Source organism: Pipra filicauda, unplaced genomic scaffold, assembly GCF_003945595.2.
Source record: "Pipra filicauda isolate LSUMZ 115617 unplaced genomic scaffold, ASM394559v2 scaffold159_size1710840_pilon, whole genome shotgun sequence".
NCBI classification, from domain to species: domain Eukaryota; kingdom Metazoa; phylum Chordata; class Aves; order Passeriformes; family Pipridae; genus Pipra; species Pipra filicauda.
Genome location: NW_024104095.1, coordinates 174,225 through 191,720, shown reverse-complemented (window position 1 = coordinate 191,720; position 17,496 = coordinate 174,225). Strand labels below are relative to the sequence as shown.

The 17,496-nt window shown below is 40.2% G+C and overlaps 1 protein-coding gene across 2 annotated transcripts in view; it reads right to left on the bottom strand.

Moving 5' to 3' along the window:
- The window catches only part of CDH13 (cadherin 13), a 447,401-nt gene that overhangs the window by 277,891 nt on the left and 152,014 nt on the right, over positions 1-17,496 (bottom strand). For both annotated transcript variants that reach the window (XM_027725145.2, XM_027725146.2), the window contains exon 3: positions 14,651-14,859. In XM_027725145.2, coding sequence (XP_027580946.1) covers positions 14,651-14,859 — 209 coding nt within the window. The remainder of the gene's footprint in view (positions 1-14,650; positions 14,860-17,496) is intronic.

Genomic DNA, 17,496 nt, shown 5'->3' with positions numbered 1-17,496 from the left:
GATAGATCCCAGGATTTTAAGAGGTTTTTTCTAATACTGAACCATATTTGACCAGCTCATAACTCCCAGCAACAGGAGATATCAGCCAAAAGATTAATTGGATGAGATTCAACAATTTATCTGTGTAAAACAACAGCAAAACAGAAACTGGAATAACTTCTTAGATATCAGATATATTCATTGAGAGTGTATCAGGGGCAAAAGATTTGCAAACAAGCTCAGTGAAAAAATTGTGAGAGCTGGTTCTACATTTCTGGTCTCTACTACTCTGTCCAAAGCTATTAATTTATATAAGAAGTTAATTTAAAAATAGAAGATATAATGCAGCATGTGTTTATGGATCTTCACTACGTGTAGAACCTTAGGGCTCAGCGTACTTTCATTTGAAGTAATTGTATTCCATGTGTAAATATTAAAAACTTAAATATACTGGAGAAAATTGATTTAGACTTGCTTAAAGGTTCCTATAAATAGCCTTCTTTATATCACTTTTCCAGATGTCTGCTTTGTTGACAGTTACTATAAAACAGAGCATTCCAGTTTCCCTGTAGTGAACATGAAACAGTCACCTAAGGAAAACCTTCCATAATTAGAACAAGGCAGGTACTAAACCTATCCTGTGGCTTATCTCTGTATTTGTAGCTGGAGTTCATTAACTTGTCAGCACTGATTCCTTTTGAATAGGAAAGTGAAATGAAAAAAATGATGTGCAAATCAATATCAACTGGAAAGCCTTGTTCTCATTTAGAACAGTGTCAGATATGAAATATTGGGAATCAAAATGAAAATTTCTGCTGGAAAAACATGCTTAGTAATGCCATTTTTTATAGTAGAATTATTACAGTGAATTAAGCTAGTTGTCATCCCATGATAAAAGTTACAGCATGTTAAAAGTTAAACCTTTTTAACCAACCCCCTTTTTCGTTTGTTTGTTTTCAGATATTTTAAGAAATTACTTTAAGCTTAATAAATGGAAGAAGCATTTTAGAATATATCATTCATACTCATTAGTTGGCACAACATCTCTTTAGCACATCCATGTATGTCTAGAGAGAGACAGACATCTGCTAAATGACTTCCACAGAACTCAGCATGTAAATCACACTGTTATCAGAAGGGATTACAAATCAGTCTTCCTGGACTAGATAATAATTATAATAATGGGGTGCCAAAGGCCAGAGGAAATTTGTTGGAGATGAGCACAAAGTAAAGGCAAGATCTGCTGGGATATCCCCATGTCTGCTGGATTGCTTCTTACTCTCCAGAGAGGAACAAAGCCCATCAGCTCCACCTGGAAACCTCAGGCCATGGCAAGAGCTCCAAGAAGCCACTGCCTGTGCCCCCTGGAGCTGAGCTGAGCTGACACCCACCAAGCAGGTGGCCTGGAATGGAGTTAAACCAACCCAGCCAGTGGAACAGCCTTCATTTCAAAATCCCCAGGGCTCTGCCAGCAAAAGGTGAAAGGTCCCTGTTACCCTGTATCTGAATATCTCTCCTTTAATGCACTTATTGAGTATCTCCACTTTACATGCAGAAATTGGAGGCAGAGAGGTATCAAAGTGAAGATTGTCAGAATTAACACTTTTTCTTTTGTCCAACTTGTGTTCTTTTCTGGGAGCTCTTTGGGCAGACACTGGATTTACTGCATGTATGAACAAGCTCTAAAGCCACAATGTTTCTCAGTGCTTCTATAATACTACAGCAAAATGAAGGAGAAATCATGTAAATGCAGAATGGTTTTGCTCTCTCCATTCCTCTAAACACATACTCTTACACTGGAAACCAGAATCTTATCTTCCTGTTGTCTAAAGTCAAGATTAATTCAGGCTATTTTCTCATTTTATAGTTTTAAAGACTGAGTCTTAATCAAGTCACTTATCTAATTCACAATTGTTCAGAAACACATTTTCCATTAATGAAATGGTCCTAAGTGCAGCCTAATGCTCTGAGTGCCAACAAAAAGGAAAGACACAATAATTACCAGCACTGACAAGGAATTCAGAAAGCCATTAAACAAAACCAATCATTTCTCCCCCCTCAACCCTCTAACTATCCCATATTTTCATACCTCTAGAAGTTACAGTAATTATTTCCCTCAAGTAAACCAGCTACTTTTCTGTTTAGTAGACAAAAATTAAAGGAACTCTTTCCCTTTTATACTTCTAATATACTTCCCATATTTTTCCTCTAATTGAATTAAATATGACATGTTAAAGAAGGAAACATTTCCATTTGGGATACAGATGATTGAACTTTTCTGGCAGATGTTAAATTTAATCAGCATCATAGGACTGAACAGAATCTGCTTTACGTTATTTACACATTTCAGATATAATTTTAAAGTAATTACAGTCAGTACACAAAATCTGGGATTAAAAGCCACTGAATAAATGTGAAACTTCTGAGATCCTCTGAAGAGCTGCCTGATCAAAAAAGCATTAATTTTGCAGGGATTCAGTTGAAGGCAGAAGCGACATTAAAAATAACTGAACAGATTTTTTTCCCCCTGTTTCATAGACACAAAATATAACTGGCAGACTGTGACTACCCACTAACATTATGCACAATTAATATTACATATATCAACTTGATGCTAATAGTGTCCAATAGAAGGGACTATCCCATATGATGGTCCCACGAATGCATTCGGTTTTCCCAGCGATTAAACAACATGGGAGCACTAACAATTAACATCAAGGTCACCCTCAAATAAATTTTGATTTGGACACTCCTCACAGAGATTTATGAGTAGATTCAAAGCTCATTAAAGTCGGTGGAACGACTCCTGTTGCCTTAATGGGGATTGCATTTGGTGCTCTGCTTTCTGTGTGTTCCTATGACAGATTAATTACACGGTTTTGTGAATAATCTTGCCTAAAATCAACCTTGTAACTCAAAGCTCCAAGTCTTAGCTCACACATCCGTGTAGCTTTGGCAGCAGTGAATTTGAGATTTATAGATGTGAGGCAAATTCAGAGCCAAATCTTCCCTACCTCTGACCTTTAACCTTTAAACTGAAGTTTTAACATCCTTTCCATTTTCCTGAATTCCTGATTTGAGGGTCAATATGAAGCATAAGAGACTTTTCTGACTTTCACGACCATATCAGCTTCAAAAAGATGGGGGTTGGGAGTGAGGAGAAGAGAGAAGACCATGTAGGACAACACAGCAGCACAGAGAAAGTACAGTCATCTGCAGATAAAGTCAGAAAGTTCTTTAAGCTGCCCTGCTCAGCTCCCTGAGGGATAAGGACACAGAGCCTGAGCTATCCACAGAAGAGCTGACAGCTTTTCCCTTGACCTGCTGCTGATACAGTTCACATCCACTGAAAACCAAAAGAGGGACAAACAAATAAAAATTTCTCAGTATCAAGTTGCAGCCATTATTGAAACAGAGTGGATAGAACAACCAACTGTATCAATTTTAAGGTTATTATTTTAATTAGGTTGCAGGAACATGACTTTGTTGAAAAATTGTCACATATAGTTCCTCTTTTTTATTTAAAAAACCCAACCTATACCTATACCTATATCTTTATTATGTTTCTCAAAACAAAACTACAATGTAAGCACTGAGCAGAACACGTGTTAAAGTCTCTCTTGTAAGATATTCCACACTAATATATAATTAATGTTTGCAGACATAGCTGGAGATGAAATACATGTGAACAGTTGCAATGAACCTCTCAACATGAAGGTTCAGGTTTTGATGCAATCAATGACAGCAAATGAATGAGTCCAGGGCTGTTGGCTGAGGCAGCACCAAAACAAATAAAGAAATCCCCAACTCTTAAACCAAAAATTCAGTCTGGTTTAATTTCTAATCATCTTAATCTACAGCAAGAGTTTCTAGTTTGCAGCAAGAAGATGATCCAGTAAGAACAGATCTAGTCTGAATATTCTTGTTGCCAGATGCTGTCACACTGGAGCACATTCACTGGGTGACCTGGTGCCACCAGGGATTGTGTCACCAACACAGTCTTTCAGCAGTCATTAGTCTCTCATCAAACAGAAGTAGCTGAATTTTTATTTCATCTCCAGGGAAAAGAAAAAAGTCACAGATATGAGAATATTCTTCCTGTGCAGAGAGAAAACTTCAATGCACAGGATTTGTCAGCCGACCAGGAATTTTGAATTTAGTGGATTTTTTTTTGTCAGTGAGTTCAACAATATCCAAAATAAAATGATACAACTCAGGAGAGCACTCAAGTGCCCTGTTTCATCAGGGTGATGTGCTGCTTCACCACCACCACTGTGCTGCAAGGAAACCCTCTGCATCCTGACACAGCCTTTTGAACTATTAGCAGTGCAAACACTAAAAGATTTCTTACTAGCATTTCTTTTAGGGGTGGGTCAAAAAAGTCAGGTGATACTAATGCACATTGTTATTAGTATATATGTAAAATCAGCTCCTAGAACAGGCCAGTACTTCATGGGATCACACCCCTGAAATCCATATACAAAGAATTTCTAAGTCAGTATCTGAGAACAAAAGTTTGCTACAGTCTTCCTGATTTAAAAAAAAAACTTGTACTGTCCCCTATCTTCCGGGTGAATAAGGGATAAATCCTTATAAAGCAAAACTGTGCTCAGTACTGTAAAAAAAAAACAAAAAACACACAAATATTTAATATGTTAACATACAGCACCAAATAGGTTCTAGAAGAATTAAAAAAAGATAAATTGGACATGAAAATGCTTAACTCTGTTATGTTCCTTATTAGCAAAGTCCTTAAGGCACCATAAAATCCTGTAATTTATAAAGGTATACTGATAGGAGATATGAGTAATCTGAAGACAGAGTTCACACACACAAATCAGATTCTAAACTTCCAGCTGTGAGCACACAGGTTATGCTACAACATGATTGATCACATCTAAGAAACAAAACAAAACAAACCAGTTCTTCCATAGTGCCTTGACATTAACTGTAAAACAAGGTGCTTGGCCACATAAAATATTCAGTAGATCTCCAGTGGGATTGGTACTATTGGAGAGCCTTTAAATCAAGTGAAGTATTTACAGTATTGCCCTAAGATCACACAACTTAGTCCACAGGAAGGCTGGTTCACCAAAAGCTAGATCTAGCTCTCATTTTAAAAGCATTATAGTCCATTCCTTATCTTGAAAACCTGCACATAACAGATCCGTGGTTCATTTATCTCAGGACTGCAAGGTAATTCTAGAGATGGAAAAGAAAAAGAAGACAAAATGATTTCAAGATACTTTCCTGCTGAGTTGGGACTTCAGCCAAACGGTCCAACAAGGATTGGACACCACCAACCAGCAGGATGTTTGCTGACCTGCAGGTAAATTGAAGTGTATCTGCTCCCAGCTGCTGCCTGAATGACTCTGTGTTGTTAGAACTTGACTCAAGCCAGTTACCAGAGAAAATGCTAAAAGTATTTCAGCATACCTATTCCTACTCACCAGGAAACTTCTTGTTTCCTGCTGCACCCCAAACCACAGCCACAGTGAGGTTGGGAAGAAACTGGGGGCCAAATCCAGTCTCTCCTTGCCTACAGTAAAACCATTTGCCAGTTGCCTTAACTGAGAACTTGCCAGTTCAACGGTGATGAAGGACACTCAGGAATGTTATCAGTGCCAAAATTGTTAGCAGCAACTAGTTACTGGAATAGCAGGACCAGTTCAAATCAACCTGCTGCCCCTCCACTCTCCTCCTGTGCAATCCCCACCCCAGGGGCCTTCTCAGTAAGAAGGAGAAACTGTATAAACTAAATAGTAAAACTATTCTAATATGGATCAACTGCTTAATGCAAAGGTTATTCAGTTTTATTTGGTGTGATATAAGTGAGGAGCTGGAAGATTAATAACTCCTAGGTGACTGTAAGCATTAGTAGAGTTGCTTATTATGGAGATACCAAATTATATTAAGCTTTAACTCTGTCATTCTTCAACTTGCCACATTATTCCAGGTACTGGAAAAAAACTGGCTGCAAAATAAGATGCAAAGGAATAATGGTTAAAGAAACAAAATTGTGATGCTCAACAAATAAGGAATTTTAGGTCCAAAAGGAGCCATCTGTCCTTACAATGGCAGAATCAATTCTTGGGGGAGGACAAATGTAGATTTTTATCCTGTGATGCTCCATTAAATGCTTAAGATGTGTGCTGAGATAGGTGTTACTATAATAACCATAATAAATGTTCCTTCAGGTTTGTGAAAATCAGCATGGAACTATTGGGGCAATCATTAGGGATTATTATTGAGGTCTCTGATGGAGAGAAATGACTAAACTCTTACTCAGGGAATCATCTTTTCATGTGAATAATTTCCCCTATCATGGCTCTTTCTCAACTCCACGCTGCTTCTGTGAGCTGATGGAAAAGCTTATAGTGGGGAAAAAACAGCAATATTTTGTGTCTCTGACACCAAAAAAAGAACCTTGAGCTTAGTTTTGAACACTACTTGGTCTGATTTCCTCTTGGAATTGTCTCTGGTCCTTAATAAATGTGAGGCCTCACAGGTGGAACTGGGGTAGTTGTCATACACTGACTGCATCATTCCTGCATTCTGGAGGAGAGAACTACCATGGAAGAAAGGGACAATTTTTTTTCTGTACCATAAGTCTCACATGTTCTTCTGGTGTCTGCGACATCTCTTTTTCATTATGGATTTGAGGACATGAAGGCTATCATGGCAATTTTAGCATCATATCAAAACCATCAGGTCCTTTTCCCAAATTCCTCATTCCAAAAGACTCTGTTCCTATCCTGATAGGATAAATAAAAATAAAGATATCTATACAAATACCTTTCTTAACAGACATATATAGACCTGCACACACACATTCTCTCTCTGTGTACTTAATAGTTTCACTTTAAGGATCTTACAGGATGAAAGCTGCTTTATAAATGAAAGACATTACATATCCTAAGAGACATCTACTTATCCTTTATGATCTTGCTTAATGTCCTACTAAATCATGCTTAGCCTGTTGCTTTCCTACTTATATCCTCATTTACTACAATAAATTAAAAATCTAAACCTTTCATCAAGGGTTTCTTTACATGTGCCCCACATCAGTGGCACAAATTTCCACACAAGTCCATCAGTCTCTGAAGATTAATGCATAGGACTGGCATGGTTTTGTCTATCCCAGAATATTTTCAGGCTGGACTCAGAACAATAAAAACTTGGAAAAAATTATGTGTAAGTTCACGATGGTTTATCACCAATCCACAAAATTTAGTGGATTTTTTTTTAAATGGATAAAAGGACAGTTAGTGTCATAGATCATAAAGAGAAGTTCATTCAATTCAAAATGTCTTTCCACAACTTATCTACCATTCAAATTCAAAAAGAAAAAAAAATGTTTGGGGCCCAAGAGGTAAATAGGTATTTTCTTGATATTCTGTGCCAGGATGAATTTTAGTTCTTCAGCAATCCTTGAATAATTGCTCTCATTGAGATTCATGGAAGCTTTGCCATTAGGTCTTATGGATGGAGGATAAGACCTGAGTGTGTTTTCAAAGAAAATAGAGTAAAATTGGTTGCATTCCAGAACTGCATCTGGGTCTGAGAGTTTATGAAAACCTTAAGTTTACAGCAGAAGCACACCAAGGAATAGTGAAAATGTTCTATAGTACCTGTTGCAGCAGGGAGAACTAAGGGAGCAGCCTAAATGCTGCTCAGGGCTGGAAGGAATTATGATTTTAGCTGTTTTTAATAAAATGTTTTCATTACAAAGAATTTTGCCTGTCACTTTACATCAGCCTGTCAATAATTGGAAATAATTAACAAGGCTTGTTTCAAAAATAATCTAGTTTCACCTCTGAATCACTGTTAAACATATCTGATACTTGCCTAATCTCTGCTTGCTGCTGAAGGGCATGAATTCCCTTTTCCTGGATAAATACATCCCTGGTTCACATAAAATGTGAATGTAGATTACTCAGAGAGAAAAGCACTGAACACTCACAGAAGTTAACACCTTGTTTCACAGTCAATTATTCACATTTCCAGTCTATAAGACCATTTTTCTCTCCTTAAATAACCAAGTACTCCTCATTTACATGCTGCAGTTGCTCACTGAGGGAAAGAGAAGCAAAGTGAGCCCACACATTTGATCCAAGCACTTTTACATCCAGTGAATAAACCCACGAGTCACACTTGGTCCGAAAAAGGGAACATTAAATTAATGAAAGCCACCAGTAGCCCCTGTTCTTTATAGCATTTACTCTGGCATTCAACACAATATGTAATTGTTGCTATGGCAACTGCCACATCTCTTGGCACCATAATAATTCCCAGATAAATGGATCTTTGTCAGAGCAAACTCCAAAGCCACTGTATATGAAACCTGTGTTTCTTTGGTGCTGGGAATCTGCAGTGTTAAGCTGGAAGGATAAATTCAGCCCAGGCCTGAGGAAGCACAAGCCTGTCAGCAGAGGGGAGGGGAGGCTGTGGAGCTCAGCAAAAGGAGGAAATATATGGAAATACATGGAAAATCAGAATTGCTGTTCCATGGGACTCACAGAGTCACCCAGAAACTGCCCAGCAAAGGGGTGTGAGAGTCCCGTCCACACAGCACTGCCAGACACAACTCCTGCTTCCAGGTTGGATCTGAAGCCTGCTGGAATCTCATCATTTCAGCAGGTTCAGGATCTGACTGAAGGATAAAAAGGGATGGTAGGTGACTGGAATTTCTATGGAAAAGAGTGGTTAAGGAGATTTCTTATATAAAAGGACCTCTTTGTTGTTTCCCTGACAGCAAGCAGTCTGCCTAAAGGATTTTTATAAAAATATAGTCAAAAAGGCAGCTAAATGATACTACAGAGTGACCCATTGACAAGAATAAGCTCTTGCTTTCATTGACATTAATTAAGGTGTGTTCTGTGAAACCTGAAATGTAGCATTGCATATTTTAAAGTTAAAAAAAATAGCATCCATTCAAGGATGGCTAAAGCTGGGAAAAGTCATTTACCAAAATACCATCAACACAAAGGTATTAAATTCTAAAATCACTTGTACCTCAGCTTTTAATGCATAAATTCCAAGTCAATATGTGTTTGTGGTGAGATAACAAAAGTAACACAAGTGATAACAACTTAATAACTTAATGTCTAGGAGAATGTTAGGATGTTAAACTCCCTGTCAAACTGAACACAAAAGTGATAAAATTACTTTTCTTTTGTTTGTTCTGTAAGAAAATCCTTCTTTATATGCCTGAAGGACACCTTCATATCCAAAGGCAAAAGTTCTTTTATGAAGCTGGTATTCTATACACTGTTTTGATCAGTATAATAACTCATAACCGTGTCGTAGATATTGATGCACCCCTGTGACTTACTCTATTTTGTGCCTTAAAATTAAATGCAAAACATGGCATTTTATTTATGCGGCACGGCGCTTTCTGCAGCAACTGCTATATGCAAAATCTAATAACACGGAACTCTTGGAGCCTGTTTGTCAATATCTCATATTGGAGTCCATCTTCAGACTTTGCACAGTCATTTTCAGCCTATTTGGAATTCTATTCGAAACTGAAAAAATGCTAATCTACGTTAATGGGAACGATTGCCTGCTATATCAGAGAGGCTGATTCTTGATCTTATTTTCCAAATAACTTATTGGATTGCCAGATGACTAAACTCAACTATTCACACTTCCACGCCTGAATATTCTTTTTTTCCATGAGAGAATCCTGATTCATAATAAGATTATTGATCCGTTATCAGCGGTTCTAAGGCAGAAAGCCACACATGTAGGATTTGTGGCTCCGGGCGCTTTTTATCTCGTATCCATAATATTTGCAATCTCTATCCTTTGGGGATAAAGCAGAGAGCAAGGCACAAATAAGAAATGCTAACATTTAAATCCAAGGAGCTTAGCTTCATTATTTCTGTTTGATACTTCAGGAAACAGAGGCACAGGCAGAAAGCGACTCACACAAACATCTCTATCCAGGCTGCGACTCGGGAGGAATCAGAATTTGGGGCTGCAAGGCGGCTGAGGAAGTTTTTGGCCAGGTTGCTGAGGCTCCTGTCCCTGCTCCAATAAACACAGTCGGGAAAAGCAACGGTTTGACAAAGGGAAAAAGCAGCAGCAGCCTGTCTGCCCAGCCCCTGCCTGGTACAAAGTGCACTGGACAGAGTAGCAGAACGAGGGCAACTCCATTTCCTTCAATCTGAGCTGCTGCTGGAGGTGGTTTTAAACTCTGTCTACAGCATGCTGTCTCAGGGTGTGCTCCTCACTCTTATCTCTGCTTTTCTTTCTCCTAGTCCTTTTCTATCTTGTGCCTGAAAAACTGTCCTGAGGGTTTGACAGCTTCTATTTAATCATTTCATCCTTCTGTATGGCAGACTGCTGAGCACCATACAGGGAAGTTACTACCAGCCTGGAATTTCCAAATATCTGCCTGCCCTCTTGTCTGCTTTGGTGCCAGACTCTTGATATCTCACTTCCCTCCACCCCTCACCCTGTGTCTGTAATGGTGTAACAAATAAAGGTCCTAAATAACTCCCTCTGCTGTGGGGAAGGAAAAAGAAGGAAAAAAAAACCTGCCAACACACAGAAAAAGGCAGAGACAGACTGTTTCCCAAGGCTTTCTTTCAGCTCCCGGTATACTAAGGGTATGTTCATTAAAACCTGCATTAGATTTCAGAGGGGGAGAAGGACCAGCAGACAACCACTTTATTTAGCCTTAGAGGACACAGTTCAACTCTCAGCTTGCTACCTTTTGGAACTCCCCATTTATTATGAGGCTCTACAAAAGGCTGGCTATACTTTCTGTCTTCCACAAAAACTGGCTCCTTTAATAAATACATAAATCTACTAATGTCTGAAAAAATGTCCAAATGTGATGAAATTTCCAGCTTTCAGTTGTCCTCCTACGTCCATAAAATAAAGTCGGGATCAAGGACTGGACAAGACAGATGCCAAAAATATAAATAAATATTGCTGCCAGTCATTGGCTCAGCCTGTTTGTTCCCAGCTAGGGCTGTGAGTGCTTTATTTTTCCATTCAGGATTTGAGGCTTAACGATTCTATGAATTATTCAGAATGCACCCAAAGTTCATTTTGGGAATCCTGGGTGAATCAAAACATTTCTTTAATATCACCAAGCACTGCAGTCCCGGCTGTGTGGGGCTGTATCCAGTGAGCACTGGGCAGAGCAGAGCAGGAGCACAGATGTTCCCAGCTCTCCAGCTCCACTCCATGGGGAATGCAAGGGAACTTCCCTTCTTTCACTGAGCGCTCTGATTGCCTGAGGGTCCAAGTGTGAACACACATAACTATTAAAGAGTGATGTTACACATTCCACAAGCTCAGGGCAGCTCTTCTCTGCACTCACACTCTACATGCCCCTCAGAAATGACTGTAGATTTTTGGGAATACTCTCTTCTGCCAAGACAGACAGAGACCAGTATATCTGGCCAAAATCATAGGAGGAAGGGGTGAACCAGCAGGTTGCAGAAAGCAATCTAACTGGAATCTGATGGACAGATTTTTGCTCTGTAGCATGTCTGCATATCTGTAGGTACAGAGATTCATGGGGTTTAGGTTATTTTGTAGTAATATCAGACATCAGGAAGAGTAGCAGTGTTGTATTTGTTCTTCTGTCACCAGACCCTGCAAAACATTGTGTGATCAGAGAGCAACAGCCAAGTTGGCTGATGATGCTGAGGAACCACCTCTCTTGCCATATTGCAGTCACGGCCACCCTTTGCTAGAAAGCTGCAGGCTCTGCACATCTATTGTGCTTGTGGTAGAAGGGTAAGGAAATGTGTCCTTTAGATGAAAATAATGGAGTTAAACAGTGCTATTCTAACAGCCACTCATTATACTATGGCCTCGAAGTTAATGTAAGTTAATCACATAGGACTGATCAGTGAGGCCAGCTGGAATCTTCCCCCATCTTTAGTAGGAAAGAACCACACCTCTTCACCCCTAGAATACCAGAAGCTTTTCTGCACACTCCAGATTGCACCTCTAAATAACTCCCATATTCCTCTAAAGTATGGCTGGTAGCAATCAGAAAGTTTTAGGAACTATGCTCTGTTCTGGCTCAGACTGCCAGTCAGCACATCGGAGATCATTGTTGAGAGCCATTTCCAAACACGTTGGGAATCTGCAATTAGAAACATTAACAATGGGATTTCACAGATGTAGGTTACATGCTTTCAGAAAAGAAATGGCAGTTGCTGGCAGAGGGGAAATACTTAAGAACTACTTATCCCCTAATTAGACAAGGTACTGTACTCTAAGTACTGAATGCTAAGCAGTGCTCTAGCATGTGCTCATCTTAACCCTACAGAAATATGCTGAATTACTAAGGCTCCATCTGAGCATTTCTTAGCCAAGGCTCCTTGCATAAACAGATGGAGCAGTTCTGCTGTTTCCATGCTGACACATTTAGACTGCAAAAGTACAGGATTAAGTTCAAATTTTTCATAAAATCACTTTAGATAGGAGGCTGTAGTCTTTATATCCTTCTCAAGGATGACAAACAGAAAGACAACACTGTCTGTGTTGTGTTTAAAACAGGCAAGTAGCTGAAAAGGTTGGGGAAAAAATACTGGTTTAAGAGCTACAGAGTGCTGGCTGAGGCCAGAGCAGGACAACCAGCCTCAAAGACCTTTATATTCCCTTGAAGAAGGGGATGATCCTCACTAGATGGGTTTCCCAGGGCACAGTAATGCTTCATGTAACTACCAATGGCACTTCAAACACCAAGGATCACCATCCTAAAAGGGTAATCAACTGTTTATGAGCTGAATATCAAATCCTTAAAAATGTGACAAATGCAGGTAGAGAGGATGTGATATACTGCTTTGAGGAGTCACCTGTGAGGGAAGACTGGCAAGTGGCAGAATATGCCAGATTTAGGCTGGTTTTCTCTCTCTGAAGCAACAGAAAGTGGTTGGAACAGAATCCAGGAGTGGGGCCAAATCAGACTTGGCTTTCAAATGCAGTCTGCAGATAGATCTCAACACTAGGCATTAATTAATATTGCTGGAACAATTTGAGGGGAGAAAACCCAGAACCCAAACAGGACGTAAAGGTCACTGGCAAAGCTATGTCATGGTCTGTGCAAATACATATTTTTTAACTCCTACCCATGAGACATGATTTCCCCTAGTTTAGAACTTCCATAGAACATCTCCCCTCAGAGACACTGAAGGGCTGCTTCCCTGAGAAAACCAGAATAAAGCTTCAGAATATGATTCTCAGAGAGTCAGATCTTCACACATAAACCAATCCCTTGAAGTTTAACTCCAGACCTCCTGTCAGAGATGTCTCAAACCTCTCTGTGGTTTCTGTAACTTCTAACTGGAGAAGGAGAATCCCGATTTTGAAACTGCTCCTAAGATTTCAGAACCTGAGGTGGAAACAGAATAATTTAAATGTTCTTGTGAATACACCAGAAGGATCATGCCTTGCTAGCCTGAGGCACAGGACAGCCAAGTGCCCAGCTTGTTCCTACAAGTGTAGCTTTCCTGCTCTGAATTTGGCAGTCTGTGGTCCTAAACTCACAGCTCCTCCACCTAAGAGCCTCTCTCAAGCATGACTGTGTCAAAATTTAATTTTGTGAAGAAACAGCATATTTAAATAAAATTAAACATTTCAGTGTTCTGATCAGCCTTCTGCAGTTCCATGTTCTGGTACTTTCTCTCCTGCTTGCAATCTATATTCACATCACGTGCTGCTTAAAGTGCAGAGCAAAACCTTTCCTCAGCCACAGACTTTCAGAAGTTAGTTCAACCTTTCCCCTAAAGCTAATTTGTTTTTTTTTTTAATGGAAGACTTCAGTTATACTAACATATTGTTGGAAAAATAACGAGAATGCTGGCAACAGAACATCTAAATACCAAATCAAGACAACAGATCAATCATTTTTATCGTGGCTTCTTTATGCTTCTGTGAAATTATAGGTCTGTAAAGGTACCAGGCTTAATTTTCTAGTAAGCCACTGCCCTTCCTACCTCTCTCCTAAATGCCAAGACACAGAAGTGAAGGCTATCTCACATTTCCTTTTGTTACTTTCCTGGGTGTGAAGAAAACAATTCAATCAATTTGTGAAGCACTTTTTGCCCCATAGCATGAGGTTTGTTTTACACTGACATTCAGAAGTGGAAATGAAAAGACACAGTGGACAGAGCAGAACAAAAATCACCAGTGCAAAGAGATAGTGTAAATATGTGCTGTTATCTGTGTAGATGTTTATACAGTTTAACACATAACAATGTCAGATAAGCAGACCTACATGAAAATTTAAATTTCACAGCATAGAATTCATTCCCACATACTTAGACTTGGAGTGAACGTGAAGGTTCTGTAAATTCTAAATTCTACATTTAAACTATGATTTTACATTTTCAGTTATGGCCAAATTGTAGCTACCTGGCACAACATACACCAGAAGAACCAGTCAATTTTGTACTTGGGCTCTGTCATTTGAATCAATTCTACAGGAATGTTTAGCATCTGCACCTGAAGATGTAACACATCTTTGAAAACCCGGAAAATTCGCATCTTGAATTAAACTGTAACAGCAACAGTTGGATTGAAAAATGATTTTGATCTCTGCAAACAGATTAAAACTGCTTACAATCCTAGGTGGCACACGTATATATTTAGCAGCATCTCCTTGGTCCTTGTTTTTAGTCTTTTATGTTTCTCTCACCTTTAGTGCCCCGTGCTTTTCGTTTGCTCCAGCGATGAAAATTTCCGCCGTATCCTCAGCGTGCTCGGAGCGAGCGCGGACGAACAAGGCTGTGCCAGCTCCTGAGAGGTTCTTTAGTGCAACCAAAGACCCGTCGCCTTCCACCCTAAAGTCGGGGTTAGAAACCTCGAAGTTCAACTGGTTATTCCCCTTGCAGTCATCAAATTTCACTGGGGGGAAAAGAAAAATAATAAAAAGCACATTATGAGTGTCCACTTTGGAACAGAGCCCTCAGATGTTTTGATGTTATTGGCTTGTTTACAGATTTTGGGAAGAAATGTCTCTCAATCTAAGGGGAAAAACTTATCAAGTTTTATATTTGTGTGACTCTAATTCATACACAAATCTTATGAATACGCACTTTCAAGAGGATGGAGAGGTTTTGACCAGGCTAACTGGGGATGTAGGAGGTAAACAAAACACTCTGGATGTGAACTTTTTGTGATCAATCAAATGCACACCCAGTTTCACAATCTGAGCAGCAGCAATAGAGACCTTGTTATCCTCCTCATCATAGCCCAGGATCTCTAAAGGCTCTTCTGCTGGAAAAGTGGTTTCAGGTATTGAGTACATCTTTATGCTTAGCACTGAATACTTGCAGAATATTCAACCTCAGTCTACTGCAAAAGTGTAGAAAAACCAAACTATAACATTTCTTACTAAGTACCAGGACTGTCATACAGTATATGAGCTGCACCAACAGTATAGCTAAGGATAATTTTAATTGAACAGTAGCTGTCAATAATCCTGTCTCACTTTACATTAAGGGTTGAAAATATCTAGGAAAGCTGGAATAAAGAGAAAAATGTCTCAAAGCACAAAGGTTTGAGACTTTGCTTCGAATTCCTTCTCTGAGTCCACTAGATTCACTTTGCACAAATCACAGGATAAAATACACGATTAAGAGATCTTCACCAAAAACTTGCAATTGCTAAGTAAACTTTTCAGATTTTGACATCTCTGAACAATATATTTGCAAGTGAAAGGTTTTTCTGCAGACAATCTGTTCTGTATTCCCTACCTGCTCCTCAAGTTACTGCTGCTGCAGACTTTTCACTTACCTGTGTGCTCTCACATTTTGATTTTACATTTCATTTCTGTTGCCTCTTTAAAAACTGCATTACACTTTCAGAAAAGATTACAGACAGGGATATAGACTACAAAAAAACAATGACAATGGACTTGAAGTGAATATAAAGCATTTTGCATAATTGTTTAAAGTCACTCTATAGACTTCTTGTATTGGGTCATTATTTTTAAAGGAAGAAAAATAATCCCATAGTCTCTCACAACCTGGCCAATACCTAAGCTCTTTCTGACTATACAATCTCCTAAGTGGTCTCAAAGCACACACCAGCTTGAAGATAGGGCTGCCAGAGGACCTCGAGGAGATCCTTCCTTTCTGGGCATTCACTGAGATTGAATCCCAGAACACCACAGGAAAAAAGAACCATTGCTAGCCCTGGAATTTGAATACAACTTCATTTTTATGACAAATATTGATGAGAAAGGTTAAATAAAAAGTCAAACAATGCAAATATCTCAAACATCCAAACTTCAGGACGAGGCACAGAATGAGACATGGGACACTATTTGCCAAAGCAAGAGTGGAGGGTTGGCCTTGGCTGCACCCAGACCAGCACCCAGCCCTCCCTCACTGCCAGGGCTTAGCGGAACTGGGGAGAAAACGAGATGGAAAAGGCCCTGAATCAAGATAAAGACAGGGAGGCCACTTATTTGGACATCAATGGTCAACCAGAATTGACTTGGAGAAGATTCATTTAATTGCCAATTAAAATAGAAGTGGGTGGTGAGAACAAGACAAAACTAAAACCACCCTGTCATCCCATCTGGCCCGTTTCCCCAGGCTCAGTGCCACTCCGTCATTCCCAGCTCTTCAGCCTCCTCTCCCCGAGCAGTGGGGACACAGGGGGAGCAGGGGGTCACAGTTTGTACCTCAGGGCTCCTCTCTGTGGCTCCCTCCTCCTCACACTTCCCCTGCTCCAGCCCGAGTCCCCTCAGGACAGACCCACCTGCTCCTGCCTGGGGTCCTCCAGGGCTGCCTGGAATCCCTGCTCCACACCGGGAGCCCTTCCTCCTTTTCCTCCTCCTCATCCTTCTCTCCCCGGGGCTCACACCTCACACTTGCCCCCTCACTCCATATTCCCAGGTACCATTTTTCCCGTTTCCCACCCCTGGCACAGCGGCAGCTCCGGTGTCTCTGAGGGCTCAGCTGTGCCCGGCACTGGGGCGGCTGCGGGGCCGGCTGGGGACAGCCCTGACCTCCCTCACAGAGCCCCCACAGCCCCACACACCCCACACACCCACCAGGGCAGCAGGAGCCAAGGAGGGATTTTGAAAGAACAAAGTTGTGACCCTGTGAATTCACACTGGACTGTCCTTTTCCCAATGACAGTCCAAACTCCGTGATAGTCACCACAGGTTTTGCATAAAAATTCCCCCAGCACCTGAAGGATCTGCTGCTGCACAAGGTTTAAGCTCGATTACATGTTTTTAACTAAAAACTGCTCCCATTTCCTCTGCTTTACTTGAGGGCAAGAGAGCTATCCTTGGATTCGCAGTGGGACCGCAAACCAGAATTTCATCAGCTCATTTGCCATTTCATTGAATTTTGCTGAAAGCAAAAGGGGATTATAAATAAAAAAGAGACAAAAAGCTCTCTCCCCTCAGATGCTCCAATCCCTCCAGACAAACCTATCTCGGGTTGTCATGTGGCAGACTCCTGCTTGCAAAGTCTTGCACTGCAGAGGAACCAGGGAGGAAAAGCCGCTGAATTTGGGAGCAGC